Raw genomic sequence first — 19,646 nt, 5'->3', positions numbered from 1 at the left:
TGCAATCCTGGAAGTTGCAAGGTCTGGAGCGGAGAGCCAAGCCCAGCCAGCCCCACAGCACAGGAGCTGCAGGAGCTGCCACTGTGGGGTGAGTGCCGGGCAGGACTCAATCCCCCTGGGGGGGCAGGATCCGACCAAAACCACCCCAGGGCCTCCACCCCCAGGCTATTTACTGAGTCGTGACAGGCCATAAACATTTACAAATGGGTCCTGAGCCCAAAAAGGTTGAGAACCGATGGGCTAGAAAACCCTCTCACCTAGTCTGTCCCACATGGGCAGTGTATCTGCTTAGTGCAGGAGCATTAGGCATGTAGCTATCTATAGAGCTAAACTCCTTCTGCAGTACTGTTTGCAGCACTGCTCCACCGGAGAGGCAGTGGGTGCCGTGCACTAGTTGGGGTAGATGTGCCATGATTCAGACCATGTGGGCCACAATCAGAGCCATGGTTTGATCACTAGTTCAGCGCAAAAAATGTTGATAGAATCGGTCAACCTTAAGAAAAGCTGTTTTTCGGGGGGACTGCATCTCAGGAACCCCTAGCTCAAATGACCCCAAATTTGGATCACTAGCTGTATCCTGCAGCCCCATGAGGCACATCCTATTTCAAATCAATTCGAATATCCATGTGGACTTTAGAGCACTTAGAAGAGTCAACCTTTAAACAGAAAGCTATTCTAGGACTTTGCTATGGAAGAGCTAGCGCTCTGCTGTAATTTCCTTTGTAGGAAACTAACGGCTTGATCCAGCAAACACTTACTGCTACGTACAGGGTTTTCTACTCTAACACCATTGATTTCAGTTCCTACCCTTGAAATGAAAGCTAACTTTTCTGGGACTCGGCAGAAGTTGCAGGAGAGATGCTGGCAGGGTCTAGTGATGGCCTCAGGGGTGTGGGGGAAGGCGGAGGAGTTAGGTGTCACTTGTGTTCAGAGCCTGAACTTCCTGTGGTTTCTCATGAGAAGGGTCAGTGCTGCTGTTGGAGGTGTGAGCCCTGAGTTGCAGAGCCTGGGGGTTAGTTGGTAGCTGGCTCTTTTCCCTTCTCTGAGTAGTTGCTGAAAAGAATTCAAACCCAGGACAAGCCTGGCCAATGGAGGACGAAGAGGGTTACACGGTATTAAACCTTCGTCCAAAGATGACAATATCCGACCGGTCGTGTCAACCTGGGACCCAAGGTATGTGACTTACTGTTGCCCTGTGGTGTCTATTACTGACTGTGCCTTTACATGTTACCTTGCAGGGAGGGGACAAGGGAAAACATCTCGTGTGTGTGGAAATTCTGGATGTGCCATTGTGATACTCTAGTGATGGTGCAGATAACTGCAGAGGGTGGTGGATAGAGATGATGTAGTGAGTGTGGGAGTATATGGGGGAAGAGAGAGCTTGTACAGAAAGGGTGGGCTCTGCCTTAACTAGAGCGGGACCAGACTCTTGGCACATGCAATAAATAGGATTTGGGGTGTTTATTTAACGTAAGAGCTGGGGGAAGCTAACTGGTGCTGAGAAGTCTTCTAAGGTCAGACATCCATCCATGGAAGAAAGCTAGTCATTGCTGAAGAACCTTCTAACATCAGACATCCATCCATTAGGAATGTTAATAATATCGAAGTACAGGTTCCAGTAAACAACAGGACATACATTATAGCTGATCAGGAGGCTGAGCAGGGTAAGATCTAGGGTGACGAGATGTCCCGATAAAATCAGGACTGTCCCGATATTCAGTTGTTTGTCCCGCGTCCTGATGGATGTATGGTCGGGACGCCATTTGTCCCGATATTTTGGCTCGGGGCTGGAGGAGTACACTGGTGAGCCCTTTCTTTTTGCTTCGGCAGTGCTCCGGCTTTTTTTTTTTTCTTTTTTCTTTCTGCCCCCCCATGTGTCCCAATATTTTGTTCTTGTCATCTGGTCACCTTAGTAAGATCACAAAAGTAAATTCTGCAAAAGGGCATCAAAGGAGTTAAATAAAAATAGGCAGATGGTCAAAAATAAAACCTGTACCTGTGTATCTACAAATGCGAGAAGTGTGAAAGCAACAAGCAGGTGAATTGGAATGGATGCTGACAGAAGACCTGACATAGTAGGTGATAGAATTCCCCAAATCAATGGGGTACTGTAGCACCTGACTGTAAACTATACAGGAAGGACAGATTAGATTTGGGAGTCGCATTGTGCCTGTATAATCTGCCTGGCTATAAATCCCAAGTGCTAAGAATACAGATACACTAATATGTACACGACTGTGCCAGCCTCCTGACTTTCAAAGAGCTTTTGACACACTTGTGCATAACAACCTGGACACTTCGTGATCACCAAGATGGAAAAAATACTGCATGAACAATGTAAAGTTTCAGAGTAGCAGCCATGTTAGTCTGTATCTGCAAAAAGAAAAGGAGGACCTGTGGCACCTTAGAGACTAACCAATTTATTTGAGCATAAGCTTTCGTGAGCTACAGCTCACTTCATTGGATGCATCCGATGCATAAATTGGTTAGTCTCTAAGGTGCCACAAGTACTCCTTTTCTTAATGTAATGTTAGAGTTTGATACATGAGCCCCAGGTGATCCAGCTCTCACAACTTCACTATTCAGTATGTGGGGAAAGGAAAACACCTTGTGCTGTCTAAAGAAGAAGATTTTCTCTGTCTCATCCTGTCTTGTTCTATCTCTTTGTCCCAGTTCTGAATTTGATAGCTATGGTGAATAATGGTTTATTGCACACACCCTCATTCTCAGTTTGCTAATCCCTTAGTAGTAGTTTCCGTTCATGCTCATGCACATGCTGTTCTGAAGTTTCTCAGATCAAAGGATCTCTGAATTCACTGGAGAACAAGGATACCAGGGAGAGAATCATCCATCAATCCAACTGCAGCACTGACCTAAAAGATTTCCATTTTTGCTGGAAACAACTTGTGTGTGAATCATTTTACAGCAACTCAGCTGGTAACCTGAGGTCCTTCTCTCTCTCTCTCTCGGCAACTTCCTGCATTGCAGTGACAGCTAGTGGTCAGTTAGGAAAAAGAAAAGGAACACTTGTGGCACCTTAGAGACTAACCAATTTATTTATAAATTTATAAGTCTCTAAGGTGCCACAAGTACTCCTTTTCTTTTTGCGAATACAGACTAACACGGCTGTTACTCTGAAAACTGGTCAGTTAGGGTAACCCTAAGGGGAGAACACAAACCACTTCAATAAGTGCAATAAATACCCAATTTCTACAGCACTTTTCATCCCGAAAGGCTTTACAAACTACTTATAGGGGGAGCTGGTAGTGACCCCCTGTGATTAGGATCCATAATACTTTCCATTGTAAAATGTCCTTGTGACTTTTTTGGGAAGCTCTTGCACTTCCGTTGTTTGCAGCACGCCTTTGAAATATGGCAGGGGAGCTCCTGGGCTGGAGAAGTGCCTTTTCTTTGGCCCATGAAATTTCATTCTGGTTCTGCTGAGATGTGAACTTTGGAAGAGTCGCCATTTCCCTTCTTGCTCATGATACTCAGGAAAACTCTGTAGCATGACAAAATAGTAACATGAAGGAAGTGGGTCTGGAAGAGCGGAGCTCTGTCTGTGGGGGACAGACTGGCAGTTAGTCAGGGACATCGTGGTGGGTCTGGAAGAGCGGGGCTCTGCGGGGCGGGGGACAGACTGGCAGTTAGTCAGGGACATGGTGGTGAGTCAGGAAAAGCGGGGCTCTGTCTGTGGGTTGGACAGGCTGGCGGTTGCGTGTCCCAGTGGCTGGGGTGAAGGAAGCTGCCAGAAGAGCCACTTTCTATGGGGCTGGGCGAGACAGTGTCAGTCAGTCAGAGATGTGAAGGGGGAAGGTTGTGGCAGAGCCGGGGTCTGTTAGTGGGGGACGGCCATGTTCTCAGCAGGGGGGCGCTGGGGGGATGTGTGGAAGTTTTGGGGAACACTGAGTCAGATAGCAATGGAGGAACAGACCCTCGGCTAAAGGGAGACACAAAATGGGTCATGGTGGAAGGTTCCAGCACAGCAGGGTCTGGCAAGTAGAGAATGGCAGTGACCAGGGGTGGAAGGTTCTGGAAGCCCCAGGGTTTCTCTGAGGAGATGGGGGCAGACTGGCAGTTATATAAGGCTGTGAAGTTGGGGTTCTGGCAGGTCTGCGGCAGGTAGTTTTAGGGACCAACCGATGTCCCAGGGAGATGCGGGAAGGCTGTGGAAGAACCAGGGTCTGGCAGTGGGGGGTAGGCATGTTTTCAGCAGGGATGAGTTGGGGTCTGGGAGGAAGGTTTGTTCAGACAGAGCCTGGCACATTGGGGTCCTGGTCCATGCCGAGGGGCCCTAGGTGCTGCAGTGACACAAATAATTACTAATGTTCGTACTAGGTCAGCTAGTGATGTGGGGACCAGACTGCCTGCCAGAGAGACATGGGGCTGATTATTGTGGAGGTTTTGGTAGAGCTGGGGGCTCTGTCTGAGGGGGTACAGAGGCAAAACAGTTACTCAGGATATGGAGGTGGATGGGGTCTGAGGCTCTGGAAGAACCAGGGAAATTACTGTATGTGGGGGTGGGAGGAAGAGTCAGTGGTGACATTACAGGGGCATGTTCTGGAAAACCCAAAGTCAGATAGAGAATGGGAAACAATATTGGGGGGCAGCGGGTTAGGGATGGCAGGTTCAGAGCTGGGACAGCCAGTAAGTAGCAAGGGCAGGGAGGACATCAGAGGATCAGTTATCACATGGGGAGCTCTGGCAATTCACATGCTCAGGATTTAGCGGATTGCCATATATGGGGTCAGGAAAGAATTTTTCCCCAGGTCAGACTGGGAGGGACCTTGTAGGGGTGGGGGGTGTCATTGCCTTCTTCTGCAGCATGAGGAGTGGGTCACTTGTCAGGATTATCTGGGTGTGTCTCACTTAATTATTTCTCTGCCAGCGCGGGGGCCTTGGGCACTGGTGCACCTGGGTCCCTCCTGTTCTGTCTATGGCATAATCGTCTAGTCTCCTAAGGTCTGTAACACTTTGGTCTCATTTCAGCTGTTGGGTGTCGAGAGCGGGTGCTGGGTGGTGTTGGTGGCCTGTGATATACAGGAGGTCAGACTGGATGATCTGGTGGTGCCTCCTGGCCTTGAACTCTCTGACTATGTCTTTGTGAGGGGCAGACAGATTGGCAGTTAGTCCAGGACATCACAGGGGCCTGGGGGAGCAAAGAGGGAGCTGAGGGGAAATTTATAGCAGACTGTGGCAGTTAATTGAGGTGGCAGCCTGGCAGTTTGTCTGGGGATGGTGGGGGAGTTTGTGTCACAACGTTTGTGGAGCAGTTAGTGGGGAGGGGAGGATCAGACTGGCAGTTACTCGAGGGTATTGCAGGGGTCGGGTACTGTGAGAGGGTCCCTATGCCTGTCAGCCCAGCACATAAATCCCAGTTAACTCCCTTGTACCTGGGATGCCCTTCAGGCTGTGGTGACTCTCCCTCCGCTCCCCTCTTTCCGGCCCTGCATCCTTAGGTGACCTCTTTGCCCCCAGCTGTACGTGCACTTCACAGCCGAGAGGGGCAGCTGAAGAGCCGGTCTCTGAACGGCGAGTGGGGAGGGCAGATGGGACCTGGCTCTTGACTGAGGGGTCAGACAGGATCGGGGCTGGGATCTGGAATGGCGCTCGGACTGGCGAGCCAGTATGCAGTGCAGAGTCCCTGAGAAAGCAGAGGGAAGGGACCGTATGCAGCACTGGGGCCCAGTCAGGGATATCAGAAAGAGTGAGGGAAGAGCCAGGAATAGGGTGACCACGTGTCTGGTTTTGGACCAGAACACCCGGTCAAAAAGGGATCCTCGCGGCTCCAGTCAGCACTGCTGACCAGGCCACTGACTGTCCAGTTGGCGGCGCTGCCACGCCGCGCGGCTCCCAGGTCAGGAAGCAGCCGGCATGTCCGGCTCCTAGCCTCAGGGGCGGCCGGGGGGGTCCATGTGCTGCCCCCCCCCCACTGGCAGGCGCAGCTGCCATTGGCTGGGTCAGGGCAGGGGAGGAACTAGCGCGACTCACGAGCGCTCAGCATATTATACTTAGAAAATGAAAACCAGCAGGGTCTTATTCAGGGGATCAGGCAATATGCCGCGTTTATTGTGAATACAGAAAGAATCAGAGTAAGCAATCAGTTATAGCTATAACATCTCATTCACTCACACATTCATTCATTCACACACACACACACAAGTTCTACAAGGTTGTTATTACAGTTACCAGCCTAGGAGTTGCTTGTGCCAAGTCACTGGCCAGGTGGCCTGGACACGAGGGAGGAGCCGGGACTTGTCGGATGCGCATCCGATGCTCTTGGAAGTTGGTTGCAGAACCAGACCCAAAGTCCTCAGTCTTTAGGGTCTGTCTTTATAGGGATCCATCCTCATACAAGTCTATGGGGTTTGCCTCGTCTTGCCGTTCTCACATTTGAAGCGATAATCAATCACGCAGATGGCACAGCAATGACGATTTTCTTCGGTTCTTCGGCCCCCCTGTCCTTGGGACGGTTGGGGGTAGATTCCAGTGTGCCCTCAGGGTTATCGCCCAGCACATTCTTTGGCCAAACGGTCCTATCATTTATTATGATTCTAAGGCTGGCACCTCAACCTTTTATTACCCATCCAAACGTACAGCCGCAATCACACTCTATTTCACTTCACATATTTTCTATCACATCTACAGGCATATTTCAATTAGCACAGACTCAGCAGGCTTAGGGGTGTATTTCTTTCTAATGGTGAGGCCAAATCCAGGGTCTGTTCTGGGCCAATCTTTCTCACATTTTCTCATATCACAGATGTATTAACTATTACTTTAATCCAACAAGCAGGTGGCTGTTGAGGAGTTGCATGGCGCGTGCCTTTCCCGCAGCTGCCTGGCCCTCTTCTCCTCATGCTCATGTGCCTGGGCTCGAGCTGCGGTACATGCCCTGTGGCAAACGGCGGTCTGTCACCCCATCACCAGCACCCAGGAGTTCAAGATATGTGTATCCCCATCTCTGAGTGCTGGGAATTGCATCCCCCGTCATTGCATCCTTCCCTGCCCCAACTCCCCGTATCCCCATCCCCCTTACTGCATCCCTCCCTGTCCCACCCTCTGCACCCCCATCCCCCCATCACTGCATCCCTCCCGTCCCAACCTCCCTGCACTCCCATCCCCCTCAGTACATCCCTCCCCATCCCCCATCCCCCTCACTGCATCCCTCCTCCATCCCATCCTGTCCTGCCCGCCACACTTACCCATCCCAGCCCTGTACCCCTTACAGTGCTCTCCCACCCATCCTCTCCACCTCTCAGAGCCGTTACCCCTGTGTCCCTCACCCCACACAGCCCTGCACCCCATTCACCTCCATACACTGCTGCACTCCCATTATGTCCCTATACACTCCTGTGCCCCTCACATCCTTATGCACCTATAGCCTTCTGCTTCCCCCTGCATCCTCATCCACCCCCACATACCCCTCCACACCCCCTCCGCTCTCCTTCACTGCCCCCTCTCACTCCCACCCTGCTCTCATCCTTGGCCTCTTTCCCGCCCCATCCTCTGTCCTCCACCCCCACCCCATCTTTTCCCCTCCAGCCCACCTTCCTCCCTTCCAGCTGGGTGATTTAGGCAACCCCTGGAAAAGTGTATGAAAAAGTGTCTCTGTGTAGGCAAGTGTGTGCGTGCAGGCATTGTATGTGTGTAAGAGACTGTGTGCCTTTGCCCCATGTGTTCATACCTGTGTGAATAAAATTTGCAGCCTAACTCTTTGACTTTTATTCCTTTTGCTGGCTTGTGCACACAAAAATTAATGACATAAAATATGTGTGTATTCATTTCATAAGAAGTTTTTAAAAGAGAAGGGAACTCTAAAAGAAATGTATTATTTCTTAAAAAGTGACTGTTATTGACTAGTAATTGCAGAAGAGATGATGGATCATACATTTCTCCCCACCTTTGTCTAGCTACATTATAAACTCTTTGTTGAAGACTCTCTCTTTTTATATGTATGTCCAGCACCTACCACCCTGGAGCCCTGATCTTAGTTGGGGTCTCTAGGCACTAAACAACAATTGTAATATTCAATAATGTGGAAGTATCTGTGTTAGTGCATGCTAATGTACACATGAATACACATGTGATCTGCATGTAAGTGTGGGAGTCAGTTTCTACAGATTTATTTATAGAGGTATCTGGACAGGTGCATTTCTGTGGTCGTGCTTCAAGGACTTGTATTTGGGCTTCAGGGATGGGCCTTTAATGGACCTGTTGCAGCTGTGATAATGTGTGGTCCTAATTGCACACATAAAATTACAATAACTTTAGTGAACAAAAAACATGGAGCTGGTTATGAAAAATGGGAAGAGGGGAGGGAAAGAATCATGATTTTTTTTATTTTAAAATGACCCTTTTTTGACTATGTTGCTGCCAGCTCTAGCATCCTGTAACAAATAAAACCTGAACATAGCATAATACATCTGTCAGAACAATAAGTATGGGAAGGAGATAAGAATTGGAGTACTTGTGGCACCTTAGAGACTAACCAATTTATTTGAGCATCAGCTTTCGTGAGCTACAGCTGGTGGGATAAGTCAGAGGGGTAGGGAGCAGGGCATTAGTCAAGTCTTGGGAAGAGTGAACAGAGCAGAAGGAACCTGGGAGGCTCCAGGATCAGGAAGGATTTCATTGTCTCATTAGAGAGGATTAGAAGAAAAGAGGTGGGGAGATATTTAGGTACACTGTGTCATGGAGCCTGTGTCACTAATAAGTGCAGAGTGAAGAAAAGGATTTACTGGCCTCTGGTTAAAGACCCAATGTTTATTTGAGGAGGTTAGGACCTGGGGCTGGAGAAAAAGGGAAATTTGGCTAACAGAGAATTACAGGCAACCAGGTATCATACCAAAACAGTCTAACTTTCTTCTTTGACAAGGTAACTGGCCTGGTGGATGGAGAGAAGCAGTAGACATAATGTATCTGGATTTTAGCAAGGCTTTTGACACAGTCCTACATGACAGCCTCATAAGCAAACAAGGGAAATGTGGCTTAGATGAATTTACTATAAAATGAGTGTACAACTGGTTCCAAGACCATACTCAGAGAGTAGTTAACAATGCTTCACTGTCAAACTGGGAGATCGTATCAAGTGGAATTCCATGGGTGTCTTTTCTGTGTCCAATACTATTCAATATTTTCATTAACGACTTAGACGATGGAGTGGAGACTAGACTAGTAAAATTTGTGAATGACAGTTTCTAGGTAGGAGGGGTGCCAGCATTTTAGAGGACAGGATTAGAATTCAGAACAACCTTGATAAATGGAGAATTGGTCTGAAATCAACAAGATGAAATTCAATAAAGACGTGCAAAGTACTACAGTTAGGAAGGAAAAATCAAATGCACACCTCCAAAATGGCGAATAGCTGGCTAGGCACTAGTACTGCAGAAAAGGATTTGGTGGTTATAGTGGATCACACATTGAATATGAGTCAACAGTGTGATACTGCTGCAAAAACAGGCTAATGTCATTCGGGTTTGTATGAACAGGAGTGTCCTATGTACGAGCTTGTCTACTTGGGATCTTTACAAGCCCTTGTGTGCGTTAAACTAGGGTGTGACTCTACAGAGCACCAGCTTGCTACACACTAATGTCACGTCTGGATGCAGTTTGTCTGTTCTGAAAGTTCTGGCATGTGGTTTGGCTTCACGTTCTTCCAGACACCGGTCAGGGATGGGCTAGGACCTGATATATTTAATCCTGCCTCAGCACAGCTGATAGGCTAGATGATTTGTTAAGGTCCCTTCCATCCCTACATTTCTGTGATTAATCTGTGTTTATACCACCTCCAATGATCAGAAAAAAATAAAATTAAGGGGGAGTATTACCTTTTTTCAGAGCTCTTTTGCAACAAATCTGACTTTCTGAACTTTTTGTTTTGTGTTTTGTGCCTTGCAAATTACTTTCCACATGGCAATTGAATTAATACAATAACAATTATAAATATCTACTTCTGAGCTCAATGTTTTCTTCAAATAGTGGGTGTTACCAAGACAAAAAGAGAACCCTGGAGTCTGATGCTGATAATGTAATGCTTTTTGGCACAAAAGTTCAGAAGACACTCTGTTACCAGCATAGGAGTTGTTCCCACAGAGGATTTTAGGGGTTAAGGTGACACAGTGTTTCAGACATAGCGTTACTGTGGCAGAGGGTTTTCAGCAGAGGATTCACAGGACATGCCTCTTACAAAGAGAACCTGGCACATTTGACTGTCACACAATCCTCACTTGTGTACTACAGACTAGAGGGTAAATGTAAATAAAGGTAAATAAGGGACATCCCTTATTTTTTCATCTCTGTACAAGATCAGGAGTTGCTAAGTTGCAAGAAATACCCCTGGTGAATGCGGTTGAGTGCCAATTATTGTTGTTATTTATTAATAATAACGATAATATTGGGAGGAGGGGTGGGGCGGGAGTGCTAAGAAAACAGTCCCTTATTTTTGAAATACAATTTTGACAACCCTAGACAGAAGAGACATAATGATGGTTGGAGGGGAGTATGAAGGGGACAATGGAGGGGCATGGGGGAAGGAGGTGTGCACACAGCTTCTGGCCTGGGAGGAAAATGGGAGACTCTTGTATGGAGTGTGGGGGGGATGGGGTACAGACCGAGCCCCTGCCATAGAGGGGAGAATGTGAGAAAGGGGGGAAATGGGGGCACATGTAGAGTCCTACATGGAGGGAAATGGGGGTTGCTGGTCTGGGAGGAGAGGGAAAGCAGGTGCACACAGAACTCCTGGCGGGGGTGGGAGATTGGGGAAACATGAGTGGAGAAAGGGGGAAATGGAAGGAGGACAGAGGCCCTGGCATAGATGGAAGTGGGAGGAAGGGGGCATGCGGGTGCACACAACATCCCTGTCATGAGGGGAGAATGGGAATGGGGGGAGGAATGAGGGGAACACAGAACTGCTGACATGGTCGGGGGGAATGGGGGACCCTGGCATGGAAGAAGGACAGCATGGGGGAAAGAAAGGGTATGGGAGATGGGGGAATGGAGGGCACAGATCTCCTGGCAGGGGGAGATTGAGGGAGTTGCAGGAAATCCCTGCAGTACAGGGAGGTGGAAGGGGGCACCCAGGGAGCTTGTGGGGGGAATGGAGGGATGGGAGCTCCTGCCATGTGCAATGAGCTCGGCCGACAGACGCTACAAAGTGTGCGACCCTCTGGTTATATTCAGCTGTTCTATATCACTATGAAAATGCGCAACTATTTGGTATAGATCCAGTGACTCTGACTTCCTTGATATTGTTGCTGTTTTGCCAAGCGTTAGCAGACTTTGGGCCTGGCAGGTCAGTTTCCCATTGGAGGTGAAATTAGTGACCCGGTCTCAAGCTCTTTTCTTAGTGGAGCTTGTTTATTTACAAAACACCGACCTGGCTGTCCTTGAACAGAGGTGGTAACAGACTGAACACAGGTAACTCCTTTGTGCAGAAAGCGGGGAAGGACTTGGAGGTCTACAAGGCTGGATGGGCTCAGTGAGCTGCTCCAGATGTTGTGACTTGCTGCACAGGAGCTAAGCACCACTTAGGCTTGGCCCAGCCTCTCCTCTGTCATGATGATGGGGCTGATGAGGCCAAATTTGCGTGAGTGGCACTACAAGCCCATGTGCCAGGTCACAATGCCACTCACACAAATTTGGCCTACCTGCCCCCCTGTCAGGGAGGCTGGGTCAAAACTGAGCAGTACTTTCAGCCCAGAAGTCACAACACCCAGAGCGGAGAGCTGAGCCCAGCCAGCCCCACGGGACAGGAGCCACAGACGCTGCTGCTCTGGTATGTATGGTTTACTATTTAGTACTTGGTACACTAATGTGTATATTATATGTCGTGGGTAAGATATTTAGTAAGGTGGGTGTTTTTTGCACTCATGCTATATACTAGGTCGTGGCAGGCCATCGAGGTTTACAAATGTGTCCTGACCACAGAAAGGTTAAGAAGCACTGTCCAGGTCAACACAAGGCCTGAAGGGGCTGACTCACAGACTCGCCCTATAGCATGGTCAAATATGCACCATTGTAAGTGGGATATAACTGTGTTGTTAAATAATTGGCAGTAGGGATTTGTTAGTATTGTCTTCACCTTTGCAGTATTTTTCTCTGTTTCATCACAGGGGTGCCCTAAGAGTGACATGGCCCTTAACTGACAGGTTTAAAACTATTCCTGGTATTATATGAGGAGGAACATAACCCCCATTGGAGGAGGCTCCACAGGAACGTCCGTTATTATTTCTTGCACTATGTGCTGAAGGTGTTTCATCAAACACTGCTTCTTACAGCTCACCCTCAGCATCCCCACCGGCATCGGCTCGCTGCAGGCCTTGGAGCAGCTGGGATCCTCGTCCTGCTGGGAGCTGTGATAGCGATGGGGGTTTGGGGTAAGCAGTTTAAAATTAATTCATGCAAAATCCCTGAAATTTCTTCTCCCCCTACATTTCTGATTCCAACACTCTTGTGAATAATATCCTGGACACTTCATTAGCACCACAAAGGGAACAATATTCCATGACCAAGGTGGTGTTAGAGCTTGGTACATGAGCGCCATGTGATCCCGCTCTCTCAATTTCACTGCTCAGTGTGCAGGGAAAAGTGGAAGACACCTTACAATGTGTAATAAATCAGATTTTCTCTCTCTCTCTCTGGCCCGGTTCTGAATTTGATAGCGACAGTATGCAATGATTTGGTGTTGCACACACCCTCGTTCCCAGTTTGCTAATCCCTAAGTGGTAGTTGCTGTTCATGCTCATGCTGTTCTGAAGTTTTTCAGATCAAAGGATATCTGAATTCACGGGAGAACAGTACCAGGGAGAGAGTCATCCATCAATCCAACTGCAGCACTGGCCTAAAAGATTTCCGTTTCCACTTGAAACAATTTGCGTGTGAATCATCTCAGGACAACTCAGCAGGTAACCTCAGCTCCTTCTCTCTCCGCAGCTTCCTGTATTGTAGTGCCATCTAGTGGTCAGTTAGGGTAATGACACAAACCACTTCAATAAGTGCAATAAATAGTCTATTGCTTTACAAACTACTCATAGGGTAGCTGGCAGCAACTACTTTGTTTAGAGTCCCTAACACTTTCTTTGTAAAAGGGTCTTGTGGTATTTCTGAGAAGCTCTCACTCTTCCATTGTTCAAAGCAGACCTCTGAAATAAGGGGCTAGGGGAGTCCTTGGATAAATATTTTCTTTCGCCTATGAAATTTCATCCAGGTTTTGCTGAGATGTGAACTTTGGAAGAGTCGCCATTTCCCTCCTTGCTTGTGATCCTCAGGGAAACTCTGTAGTGTGACAAAATAACAGTCAAAAGTGCTGGGCTTACCTGCCACAGCAACACACCCTGCTCAGGTAGCAGGTGGAGGTGGGAAGGGGGCGAGAGCTGCGCCAGGCTCCCCCTCACCCATTGTTCCCAGGAACACCACACAGGGCAGAAGCTCCTGCTGGAGAGGAGGGGAGAGCTGGCTGGGCTCCCTTGATGACCCAGTCCTATTCCCTGCCTCCGTCTCTCAGAATAACAGACTTTTCCTGTTACCAGCGAGCACAGTTACTCCTGTTGCTGGAGTGGTAGCAGTGTGGTGTGATACTGAAGATCCAGGGTCCAAACCCTGCTGCTGATTCAGGATGGGGAAGTTGTTCCAGTTGCATGTAATAAAATGGTTTTAGATATATTTTTAGAAATAGGACATTACGAGAACAGGAAGGTTACAAAGCCAAGCTCCCAAAAGTTATGAAATGCCAAATTTACAATTACCCACACAACCTTAATTCAGCCCCCATTTGTGTGTGCCTTATGATACGGTCTTTATTGCATGATTACCTACTGTTTTTTCCTCAGGGCTGCTGCCTCATTCAGTGCGCAGGCCTCTTTTGTTCCTATGTCTATGATGGCTCCCCAAACATTCAATGTACAGGATGAACTCGCAATCAGGCTGAAGTCCAGCTGCATGGGCAACCATGAATGTGGCATTTCCAACTTTGACTTTGCAACCTAAATAAAGTTATTTTAACTCTTTTATATGTAGTATTATCTCCCCCCAACTGGAATATAGCCATCTCTAAGAGGAAACGTAATGGCTGTTAAGCAGTGCACACAGGAACAATACAGTAGCTGAGGGGAGGAAATGAAGGAGGATTCCAGTTGAGCCTGACCTGCATTAGCCCATGCTATTTTAGGACTGAGGTACTCACAGCTTCACCAATACCCCTCCCTCCCAGCCTGCAGCACCTGCAGCTACTAGTTGACTATTGGACCTGTCCTCAAACAAAACCAAGACAATAGCTCTACTGGAAATGTTGAGTCTGGAGGTCTGTGCAGGAGTGTAATGAAGTTCAGAACCTTCAGCTCCATTAAATGTTTCCATTTTCCCTCCAGAGGGATCAGGGTGTAAGCTCTGCCCCCCAAACTGGCTGCTGCACAAGGACAAGTGCTACTGGGTGTCAAAAGAAAAACATCCCTGGAACAAGAGCCGCGATGACTGTTCAAGGAGGAGCTCTCGGCTGCTGGTGATCCGGGACCAGGATGAGATGGTAAATAAAACTAGTCCTGGAGATATGAACATCACTAGTAATAATTAATACACAAAACCACTGTGTTGTGTGTCTGTCAGGGTAGCTCTATACATACCCACACAAGCTAAAAAGAAAGGAAATGAAAAGTTAAGGCCAGCAAGAGTACATATCCTGTGCTCTGCCACCCAGCGGTGGACACCTCACCAATAGCATGACCCCCAGACACCACAAAGACTGTACCAAGGCCTTAATTCTGCCCCAGCCAGGACAGAAACTAAACAACTGGCCCATGGTCACAGAGGGAGTCTGGGAAATTGAACCCAGTTCCCAGAGTCTCTAGCGAGCACCTTAACCACTAGCCCCTCCTTCCTGTCACTTCATTCTTCCATGTCATTTACAGACATTCATAAAAAATACTTCCAAAGGCGCAAACCAGATCTGGCTTGGACTCACTGTTACATCCCCCTCGAGGAACTGGACTTGGGTGGACGGCTCCCTGTTCAATCAAACACAGTGAGTGTTTTTATCCTCTGAGTCCATGTAAGATGTGCAGCAGGGGGCACAGGGTTGTTGCTTTCCAGCATTGGTGAGAGCAGAGGCTATGTGTGGGTGTGTCAAGGTTCCTTCCCCACTCTTAACTCTAGGGTACAAATGTGGGGACCTGCATGAAAACCCCCTAAGCTTATTCTTACCAGCTTAGGTTAAAACTTCCTCAAGGTACAAACTTTGTCTTGTCCTTGAACCCTATGCTGCCACCACCAAGCATGTTAAACAAAGAACAGGGGAAAAGCCCACTTGGAGACGTCTCCCCGCCAAAATATCCCCCCAAGCCCTACACCCCCTTTCCTGGGGAAGGCTTGATAAAAATCCTCACCAATTTGCATAGGTGAACACAGACCCAAACCCTTGGATCTTAAGAACAATGAAAAAGCAATCAGGTTCTTAAAAGAAGAATTTTAATTAAAGAAAAAAAGTAAAAGAATCACCTCTGTAAAATCAGGATGGTAAATACCTTAAAGGGTAATCAGATTCAAAACATAGAGAATCCCTCTAGGCAAAACCTTAAGTTTACAAAAAGACACAAAAACAGGAATATACATTCCATCCAGCACAGCTTATTTTACCAGCCATTAAACAAAAGAAAATCTAACGCATTTCTAGCTAGATTACTTACTAACTTAAAGAGTTATGAAGAGCATTCCTGATCTGTTCCCGGCAAAAGCATCACACAGACAGACAGACCCTTTGTTCCCCCTCCCCTCCAGCTTGGAAAGTATCTTGTCTCCTCATTGGTCATTTTGGTCAGGTGCAGCGAGGTTATCTTGGCTTCTTAACCCTTTCCAGGTGAAAGGGTTTTGCCTCCGGCCAGGAGGGATTTTATAGTTCTGTATACAGAAAGGTGGTTACCCTTCCCTTTATATTTATGACAGGGTGCAAGGGATGTTAAGTGCTAGGCACAGTCCTCTGCATAGAGAGGTGAGTCCTGAGCCTCATTCAATGGCTTCCATCAGCAGTTGGGCTAATCCTGAGGGCTGGGTTTTATAAATTGGACAAGTGTTTTCCAAAAATAGACCAAGGCCAACCAGCTGCTACTACAGGATCATGGGCTAGGACGGGGTGGGCAAACGTTTTGGCCTGAGGGCCACATCAGGGTTCCAAAACTGTATGGAGGGCTGGGTAGGGAAGGCTGTGCCTCCACAAATAGCCTGGCCCCCACCCCCTATCCTCCCCCTCCCACTTCCCGCCCCCTGATTGCCCCCCTCAGAACCTCTGACCCATCCAACCCCCCTGCTCCTTGTCCCCTGACCGCCCCCTCCTGGGACCCCTCGCCCCTAACCACACCCCTGGGATCCCATCCCCTATCCAATCCCCCCTGTTCGCCGTCCCCGGACCGCCCCCCCCCAGAGAACCTCCGCCCCATCCAACCACCCCCTGCTCCCTGTCCCCTGACTGCCCCCTGGGATCCCCTACCCCTTATCCAACCCCCCTGCTCCCCAGCCCCTTACCATGCCGCTCAGAGCAGCGGGTCTGCTTTCAGCCCTGCCACCCAGAGCGCTGGCGGCGTGGTGAGCTGAGGCTGCAGGGGAGGGGAGACAGCAGGGATTGGAGCCGGGGGCTAGCCTCCCAGCCAGGAGCTCAAGGGCCAGGGAGGATGGTCCTGCGGGCCAGATGTGGCCCGCGGGCCATAGTTTGCCCACCTCTGGGCTAGGAAGTGTTTTATCATCTAGGGCTCTGTAGGAACAATTCAGCAGTTAAGGAAGAAATTTGAGAAAGGTGTCAGAATGCGGCAAAGCTGCTAAAAATCTTGTTCATAAATTCTAAACAGGGATTCTTTATTTATTTTGTTTCCCAGGTTCAAGGTAGTAGGTCCTCCTAAAGGGAACAGCTGCGGGGTGATAAAAGAAGATGGGATTCATTTTGAAACCTGCAGTGCTGCAGCTAAATGGATTTGTGAAAAAGACACTCTTCAGCTATAGACAGTGACATTTATTATCTGTGTTTTTTATGTGTGAACGAGAAATCTTCTTAAGTTTCAGTATGTCCCATAAATGATGAATATTGAAGGTGAGCTTCAAAGGGAAAAATTGGGCTTGTGCCCTTCCCCCTCCCCCCTGCTTTTATAAGGTGGATAAAGTCGGCACGAAAAGCTTTTCTTGCATTTGAAATTCAGGTCCTGTCTGGGCTGGAAGATTATGGTGAAGGGAGAACTAGTGAAATGACATCACAAGTAGAGCTGGGGGAATATTTTCCACTGAATAGTTTATTTGCCAAAAAAAATGCAATTTTGAGTCGAAGAAGACTATTCACAAACTGATGTTGAATTCACTGAATAGTTTCAGCCAAAATAAAATAATAATAATAATAATAATTAATAAAATTCAGGCTAAGGGTCACAAGGGGACTGGAGAAAACAACAAGGAGTCCGGTGGCACCTTAATGACTAACAGATTTATTTGGGCATAAGCTTTCATGGGTAAAAACCCACTTCTTCAGATGCAAGGGGACTGGAGGAGGAGATAGCAGCTAACCCCACCCAAAAGCCAAGTGGTTAGCGCACCAGGTTTGAATCCTGGCTCTGGAACAGTGCAAATAGATTAACCCTGTATAGTGAGATGGGGCTGTGCTATTTTGAGAGTTTTCTGTCAGCAACAGAATCCATTCCCAGGAAAGAGCTGAACATACCAAATAAACAGATATGAGGAAGACAAATATATTGCAGAGCAGGGTTACACAGTTCAGATACATTCAAGAATCTAAAATGTGGCAGAGAAGGCACATCACTCAAGTAGCAACAAGCTACCCTCTGAAATTTGGAATAATTAGTATTTGTTTAATTAGCAGCCTGGACATTCTAGCACTGCACATTTTTGCACTGCAGTTTCTAATAAAAGACACTTAAGAAAGTCAGTGCCTTACAGAAATCTATCCCTGAAGTGCAGTCTGCGGATGCGAAAATCGGCACTCAGTGACCAGGCGCAGCACAAAAGTTAAAATAAAATAAAGGGGTGGCAAACTGTCTCTAGGGCTACATTTTCCCAAGGAGGCTCCCAGGCTCAGGTTCAGAGGCTGGGTTTGCATGAAGACACCCACACTCTGTCTCTCACAGGGCAGCACAGCTGCATTGCTGGCTGTAGCTAGTGGAGGTGGACAGAACTTGGAAGCACCAACACCACGTGAAACCCAACACCCAGGGGCCCAAGGCCAAAGCCAACCTATGGCACCCAAGGGACTGCAGGGATGGACACCCGTAGACGGGTGAAGAAAAGAACGTGTCAGAGTGTGGATACAGCAAAGAGCCATGAGAACCATGTCCCAGTCTGAAAGGTGCAAACCCCAGAAGGGCAAGAAATCATTAAAGGCACCAGGGAGCAACTGGAGCTAATGGGATGAATTGAGCAAAGGGGATTTATCGGCTGAGAAAGGGCCATGTGCTAGCTTGTAACAGCTGGAACATGCTGGGTATTGGGTTCACAGTGGAAGCAAAGCGCAGGTGCTGGCTTTTAGACAGATTGGCTTGCTGGGGCTATCATGGTGTATGGAAGGCAACAGTTCAGCCTTAAACCCCCGATCACAAGGGAGTGGGACAGGGATCCCTGCCTAGAGACAGGGGGCGGCTGGAGACTCGAGTCCTCACCTGATGGAGGTGGGAAAGAGATGCAGCTATTCTGAAACTGTGACAGTCTCCCCTAGAGAAGGGTCACACACCCCAGCATAGGGTAATTGACAACTAGGACCAGACTGGAGGCAGACTAAGAAACAAGGAACCATGCTGCAGCATCTAGGGGCCATGGAAGGGACCAGAATCAGGCTTTGCCACATCTGGTCTCCAATTCCCTTAATCTTACAAATCCCCTCCCACTACACACTCCTCTTCCTATATAGGGCTATCAGGTTCTGACATTCCCCTCTGGTGTTATCTGGACCTGTGATCTCCTAGGTCACTCCAATCCTTGATCTGGGAGCCAGCCTTACCCTGCTCTGCTGTGAGAACCCCAACTCCTGGGCTGTTCACGCATAGCCTCTGGCATGTAAGCTGCTCCTTGGATTGTGCAACCAAATGACACTAGCCAATATCTCCGGTCCGAGACACAATCCTAGGAAGCTCCGTCTTGCAACGTCCAGTTATGCCCACTGGACGCTGCAAGCTTATAGGAGTTCGTCAATTTAACAAAGAAATTGATATGTACCAGGTTTGTTATCCCAAGGGGCGTCTCTGACACGCTTCAAACCAAACACACTGCTTCAGGTAGAATAAACAAATTTATTAACTACAAAGATAGATTTTAAGTGATTATAGGTCAAAGCCCAAGAAGTCGGATTTGGCCAAATGAAATAAAAGCAAAACGCATTCTAAGCTGATCTTAACGCTTTCAGTGCCCTTACAAACTTAGATACTTCTCACCACAGACTGGCTGGTTGCCCTTCAGCCAGGCTCTCCCCTTTGATCAGTGCTTCAGTTGCTTGGTGGTGATGTCTGTAGATGGAGGTGGAAGAGAGAGGAAGAGCGTGGCAAACGTCTCTCCCTTTTATCATATTCTTTCTTCCCTCTTGGCTTTGCTCCCCGTCTTCAGAGTCAGGTGAGCATTACTTCATCGCAGTCCCAAACTGACCAACAGAAGAGGGGTGACTCACTTGAGAATCC

General features: G+C 48.1%; 1 protein-coding gene across 1 annotated transcript; it reads left to right on the top strand.

The window, feature by feature from the left end:
- Positions 1-976: 976 nt before the first annotated feature.
- LOC102938733 (killer cell lectin-like receptor subfamily F member 1) lies at positions 977-19,449 on the top strand. Its single transcript, XM_027829364.3, has 6 exons — positions 977-1,173; positions 12,279-12,377; positions 12,759-12,905; positions 14,367-14,521; positions 14,904-15,016; positions 16,857-19,449. Exons 1-6 carry the CDS (start codon positions 1,089-1,091, stop codon positions 16,978-16,980), a joined length of 723 nt encoding a protein of 240 aa, XP_027685165.2. The 5' UTR covers positions 977-1,088; the 3' UTR covers positions 16,981-19,449.
- The last annotated feature ends 197 nt before the right edge of the window (positions 19,450-19,646 follow it).

Source organism: Chelonia mydas, chromosome 14, assembly GCF_015237465.2.
Source record: "Chelonia mydas isolate rCheMyd1 chromosome 14, rCheMyd1.pri.v2, whole genome shotgun sequence".
In the NCBI taxonomy this organism is placed as follows: Eukaryota; Metazoa; Chordata; order Testudines; family Cheloniidae; genus Chelonia; species Chelonia mydas.
The sequence above is the reverse complement of the archived record's forward strand: the minus strand, read 5'-3'. Positions and strand labels throughout refer to the sequence as shown.